This window comes from Austrofundulus limnaeus, unplaced genomic scaffold (genome assembly GCF_001266775.1).
Source record: "Austrofundulus limnaeus strain Quisiro unplaced genomic scaffold, Austrofundulus_limnaeus-1.0 Scaffold52, whole genome shotgun sequence".
Taxonomy (NCBI): Eukaryota; Metazoa; Chordata; class Actinopteri; order Cyprinodontiformes; family Rivulidae; genus Austrofundulus; species Austrofundulus limnaeus.
The window spans coordinates 1,000,227-1,006,624 of record NW_013952454.1 but is presented as its reverse complement, the minus strand read 5'-3'; the positions used below and the strand labels follow the sequence as shown (position 1 = coordinate 1,006,624).

The 6,398-nt window shown below is 39.8% G+C and overlaps 2 protein-coding genes across 6 annotated transcripts in view; one reads left to right on the top strand and one right to left on the bottom strand.

Moving 5' to 3' along the window:
• Positions 1-2,026, top strand: part of fhod3b (formin homology 2 domain containing 3b) — a gene marked incomplete in the record, with an annotated part of 124,575 nt that extends 122,549 nt beyond the window's left edge. For all 5 annotated transcript variants that reach the window (XM_014008730.1, XM_014008729.1, XM_014008728.1 and 2 more), the window contains 2 exon segments: positions 622-783; positions 861-2,026. In XM_014008730.1, the coding sequence (XP_013864184.1) occupies positions 622-783; positions 861-943 (245 nt within the window).
• Positions 2,027-4,404: 2,378 nt separating this feature from the next.
• Positions 4,405-6,398, bottom strand: part of rxrbb (retinoid x receptor, beta b) — a 10,463-nt gene continuing 8,469 nt past the window's right edge. The window contains exons 10-11 of the mRNA XM_014008725.1: positions 6,090-6,195; positions 4,405-6,007 (exon numbers count right to left, since the gene is read on the bottom strand). Coding sequence (XP_013864179.1) covers positions 5,860-6,007; positions 6,090-6,195 — 254 coding nt within the window. The 3' untranslated portion in view covers positions 4,405-5,859. The remainder of the gene's footprint in view (positions 6,008-6,089; positions 6,196-6,398) is intronic.

Below are 6,398 nucleotides of genomic sequence, written 5' to 3'. Positions count from 1 at the left end.
TATATAGTCATTTGACCAATGGAAATACTGTGTTTCTACCTATAGGATAACAGGTTACAACCTTGTAACTTTGGCAACTTTTGGTGGGCCAAATCAAATGGCTTGGTGGGCCAAATTTGGCCCGCGGGCCCCACTTTGGACTCCTCTGGTATAGACTAAGTACACTTAAACTTAGTGTATTTTTAGTACAAGCCAAGTATAGTGTTGATAAACTTAAATCGGATAAGTACATAAAAATTAAACTGGAAGTATACTCTTGTTTTTTGTTTAAATTTTGTATACTTGTATACTTTGGATACTTGCTTATACTACTTTTTGCTAAGGGTACTTCCTGTAGAAACATTTCTCTCATCATGAAGTTATACTTTATTTATCCCTGGAGGAAATGAGGTAATATGAAAGTATCTGCAGTGTAAAAGGGGTTTGCATGAACCACTGACATTTTTAAGATGGATGTTTTCAAACAGCAGTGATCCACTTTGGTTTTGGCCCAGGTTGGACTGTTTGCTCAGTCCAGTCAGAACTGAACCATTTCTCCAAACTGAGGTTGTTAAAAAGTTCTCTTCAATCGTCGTCTTGTCCACACTGCATGAAACATTTGTTTTGCTCCAACGGCTGCAGGACGCCTGGCCCCGTGGTGTTCTGTCAGCGACGACCCAATCCACTGCACAGACGACACGGCCGACGAGATCATGGAGCGGATCGTTCGCTCGGCCACTCAAGGGCCCGGCCAGCGGACACAGCCTCGGGAGAGGAGACGATCCAGAGCGAATCGGAAATCACGTGAGTCTCAACCTTTTCATCACCGAGCTGAATGTAGCAACAAAAACTCATCATCTTTTTTTTTCTTCTTCTTTCAGTGAGGAGGACTCTGAAGAGCGGTCTGACGACAGAGGAGGCCAACGCTCTCGGTCTGTCCAGCGGCTCAGAGATGCAGGTGTGAGCCGGATCCGGATCCTGCTGAACTCTAGGACACCTGTAGACCCTTTCACTGCCCCCTCCCAGTCCTTTCTAAACTGGAAACAACAGCCCCACCCCCTCAAACGTGATGAGTTGATCTCATCTTTTACAGGTTTGGTTTAGACGCCTCCGCGGAGAGGGAGGACAAAACCAAGTTTTAAATCCTAAACTGCTGGGCAAGAAAACGAGCACTGCATTCAAACCACTGAGCTTCGCTTCTGCTGGAAGAACAGATAAAACTGTTTTTGCGAGGCTTTTATTGTTGAAGTTTGCCGGGGTGGTAGATGGTGGGGCGAGGGGGGGATATGACCAATGATGAGGGCATCGAAACTAAAGTTCCAGCCTTTGCGGTCGTGACTGGATCCAGAGGACAGGAAGTGTGGCGGACTGTGTGCAGCCTCACGCTGGAGCTGAAACATCACATCTATTGCATAGATGGCTTCATGCAGAAGGGTTTTTCTGTTCTATACTACTGCGGTTCTTTTGTGTTTCATCTTGCTTCAAGGTGCTAAAAYGATTGCACTGGATGTAAAACGTCGGGCGTCGTCGGACGGTGAGCTCCTCGACGCCGAAGACTCTGAAACTCTGCTCGTTAAGCAGCTGTTTGACAGCTTTTCACACGTTTAATCCAAGGAAAAAGATTAGTTTACTAATCGTGAGAGAAGTTTACCAGTGTAGATATATTTTTAAAAGCCTAAACAGAAGGTTCAGCATTGTTATCTGATCCATTCTCACTCAAAAGCTGAAAAAAAAAACTAGACTTTTGAGCAAGGTGGGCGCAGTGAGCAATCTGTTTTATTTTGTAGAGTCTATGAGCTGCACAGATCAGAGTGCCTTGCTGACACCGTTATTTATTAAAATGTTTTCAGGGACATGTCATCACAAATATCTAATACAGGTGTGTGATCTGTGAGCATGAAGTTTATTAGAACCAGCTCAGCTGTTTTTGCCTCCCCATGTTTTGGTTTTATAAAGATGAGCTATTTGACAGTTGAGGATTAAAGGTTAAACAGGAGCTGGTTATTAAAGCTTTACTGTATAATAAAGGCATCAATGTGTAACTCAACTGGTACCACTAGTAAACCCATTTTTACAATAATGTACAAAAGTCCCTAGCCACCTATCATTTAATTTGCCTCAAAGAAGAGGCGTAATTTTAAGGTTCTACTTTGTGGTTTTCTACTTGTTTTAACTTTAACCAGACGTGACTAAAACCAGCTTCATTTTCCTGAATGAACACCGTGAAATCCTACCTGGAGAGAAAACCACACAAAAGTATATTTGGTCTGAACCTGAACCTTGACGTCACTGAAGGACACAACTATCTAGTCTCAGCTTCTCGAACTCGTCTTCCAGAAGCCTGGAGAACTACACTMCTCACAGAACGTTGGTTATATTTGGCTTTCAGGTAAAATTTCAGGATGAACYTAAAATGCTATTACAAATACACAACTTGCACTTCTCTAAGGAGCTAAACACAAATATCACAAGTGGTTTGCAGATGTGTATAGTAACCAGGGGCATTGGCCCCTGAGGTGCCCCAGTTCTGTCACTCATCTGTCCTTTACTTGGGAGTGATGATGGTGGATGCAGTTCCATGTTCAAACACTAGTGGCGCTGATGAGTCAAATAGAAAAGTCCAGAAAGAATCAAGCTGACAGAATTCTTCTCTTGAAATTAATAACCTATTTATAAACTCTTTAAAAGCCATCTATAAAGGGAGATGGTATAAAGTGGTACCGTTTTGTAAAAAAAAGTTACAAGTGTTTGAACATGTATGACTGGTTAAATATATACACCTTACCAAAATTGGCGATTTGTAGGGAAAGGATGTTGAAGACTTGGCCCCTCTGGATATTGTGGCCCCTTGATGGCCCCTTACTCAGAAAAATCCTAGATCCGCCACTGATAGTAACTAAGTACATTTACTTTGTTACTGTACTTAAGTAATTTTTTGAAGATTTGTCATTTTACCAAGTATTTTTTTAAATCATGACTTTTACTTTTAGTTACTTTTAAAATCTAAAAATGATACTTTTACTTCTTTAAAGTTTAACACCTACTTGCTTGTTACAAATTAAATCTGTCTGAACTCATCATGAAAGGAGTTGTTTATGTGCTCTAAAAAATTATGTTGATTTTACTCAACTAAATCATATCAACTATTTCTACTAAACCTGGTAGAGTAAATTTGAGGCGATAGACATGTTTTTTAAAGAAAGTGACTAATTTAATCAACGTGGTTTTGTGGAGCCAGTTTGGTTCTGTAAATTTAACAGTTTATTTGTTAGAGCGCGTGGAAAAGTACTTATACTTTTACTTCCCCAATGTTTGTGAACAGTTTTATKATGYAAGTAGTTTTCTCATCAGTGACATTCATTTTTACCAGTCATTTTCTGTTAGGGTATATTTACTTTTGACTTAATTTTTTTCCAAGCACTTTATAGACCTCTGCTGGTTTGATCCATGAATCAACAAATACCTGCTTCAATTAAGACTATTTTTTTAACAGTCCTCATCATGGGACCAAGATGATGCCTAACACCAACAAAACCTCGCCAAATATCCCYAACTTCTTCTGAGTAGTGCGTTACTCAAGAATGCTAAAAAATACAAAAAGATGTTAATATCATATACTGATCATTTTCCCACAAACCACATAATAATCCTCCAAACATAAAAAGTGAGAGGTGGTTCGAGACTTTTGCACAGTACTGTATAATTACAAACTTTTCATTTGTGATTTTTTTTTTGAACCAACCAGATGTGAGTCTGTACTGAGGTGAACTGAGCCCATGTTTAACTCTCTGGTTCATTTAGTGCAGCTGAARCACAGCTTCACATCAGCCCTGTCTGGATTCAAACCAAACYTTAACAAAGCTTCACTGTGACACACTTACAGCCACTGAGAGAAAAAAAAACATTTGAAGCGAAGTCGTGTTCAAGTTGCATTAAATGGCACCAGCACTACAGTYGTAAGAATTTACTGGAACTGATTCAGCACCTTCGACTCAACACTTGTAGCATCCCGGAGAACTGAGGAGACCCAGACTGGACTGGAACATGTGGAGGGAATGCTGTTCAATGATGAACATCTTTTGAATCTTTTGTGTATTATAGTCTAAAGCGCAGTGTTATTCTAATTATAATTTAAGAAAACTCAGCCATGCATGGTTTAAAAGTGTCACCTCTGCTTCAAAGAGGGAGGWTCACTGGTTTTCGGAGCTGGAAGCCTTATCTGCACTTTGTTTTTGTTTTTTTTATAACGATCTCAAACAGTGAAATTTACCAGCAACCACATCATATTCTCTTTTTCTCTTCAGCCCATTACAAACCGCTGCCTGTGCCACATCTGAACTTCAAACTGCTACACAATCGAGGCTTCTGTCGCACCTCTGCCCACAGCAAAAACCTATGTACGTTACAATAAAAAGGCTCGTCGAAACATTTTGACTTTCTTTTAATCGTCCTTCAATTGCATTAGTTGTCAAAAAGCAACACTTTGCTCTCTGTGGGGGGGAAAAATAATAATGTGACACTTTAAGAGGAAAGAAAAAGCAAGCAAAACATGAGCTTTATTCTTTGCACCCACCCCACCCCACCCCCCACACTTTAAGTCACTTTTGTTGAGCGCTGACGACAATCACACCGATACCGTTCGTGTCGTGGTTCCACGTGGACGTCACACAAACTTCATCTGGGTTTGATCGAGACGGTCACATGTCCAAGTGTTGTGGACCGAAACGTGATTACGTTTGCTTTGAATAAACGGCAGAAAGCTTAYTGTGATGAAACGGAGGGAAACGTTGCACAAACTGAGTGACAAATTAAAAAGAAATAATTTTTTTAAGTTGTCTGAAGCTGTCTCAGTAAATCCAGTGCAACCAAGACACATTCTGCTTTATTCTATTGGGGCACATTTTAATCTCATTTGTATTTCCTGATAATTAGTCAAAATGTGTCAATGTGCACTTTCCCTGAACAATTACCTTTGCACAGTACCTAGTAACTGTATAAATTACAAAAAATAAAAATAAAAAAAGGGATGTTCCCTTTCCACTGGACACCGTTTTCTTAGTAAAACCTCTGAATTTAATGATAGGCTTCTGTATCTATTGCTACATTTTAAACAAAAGAATTCTTCCTTTTTGCATATATTCTTAATTTTGTAGTTTGGTGTGCAACGTCACCCATAATGTCAAATTATTTCTGAGCTAGCACCACGAGAAACTCCTGACCACTCACAGGCCAAGTGTTTAAAGTCAATTTAGGAAAATGTACATCACAAATATTGGGCCTTTTTTTTGAAGGGAAAGGATGTAAACACTAATCATAATTACTAAACACAAAGCTGATCCTCAATCAACACAGGTAAGCGAGGCTAGATAATTTCAATCTGTCATGTTCCCCGGGGTTTGGAGGTTTGCTGTGCAGGACTGATACAACGATTAGATCTGGTTTTAATGATCTTTAAAAAAAAAAAGCTTGCATCTTTACTGCGTGCTCACAATTCAAGATGCCCTTTAGAATTAAAAAGGGATGATGAAGTCCGGAGTTTAAAAAGTTTATATAAAAATGAGTACCCAAATTATAGCTTTTTTTTTTTGTGAGAAGGATATGTAAAATGTCTTGAAAAATAATCATTTGTTTTTTATTACCGTTACTTGTGAAGGTATGACAGCATATAGCACCAGCTTATAGATCACGCCAAGCCTTGAGTTTGGTCTAAAAGAGCAAATCTGTGCTGCACTGAAGTGTAACGCAGACAGCAGTGAGACAAACTGACAAATCGTAGAAGAACTTAAAGTGCCACTCCAGTCCCACGCTCACTTCCCAGACTCCAGCTTTCTAAAAAAAAAAAAAAAAAAAAAAAAAACACCCACAGTGCGCATTTCCAATCTAAGCCAGCTGATGGGGCGCTTCGAGCATTTCCATGAGGAACGTGTCGATTGGCGTGTCACCGATCAGTTTGAAGAAAAAGAGATGCTCCAAGCACTTCAAGCCGATGGATCGCAGCGCTGGCAGTCTGAGGAGGAGCTTAGCAAACCTGCAGAGGAAATAAAGCTTTTTTTAAAAATTATTTTCTCAACATAAAAAGCATCTGAGCACGGTTAGAGCTCGTCACTTACCTTCCCTGCTGCTCTGGATACTTCTGTTTGCAGTAAGCTTCCAGTGATGCATAGACCTTTTCTCTAAGTAGCTCCACCTCAGTTGTGCTGGAGAGCCCCTTCGCATCTGACGGGATGAACAGAGAAGGGTTTGGATCAGGGAATTCAACTATATAAACATAGCACAAAAAGGAAAYGTGTGTTTGGTAGATTATTTMTTTGATGCAAAAATGCTTCTTGGTAATAAAACATATATCGTTGGAAAGTATGGGATAAATCTTGTGCCAGCAGGAATTGAATTTGAATTGCTCAGATTGAATCTGAATGTGC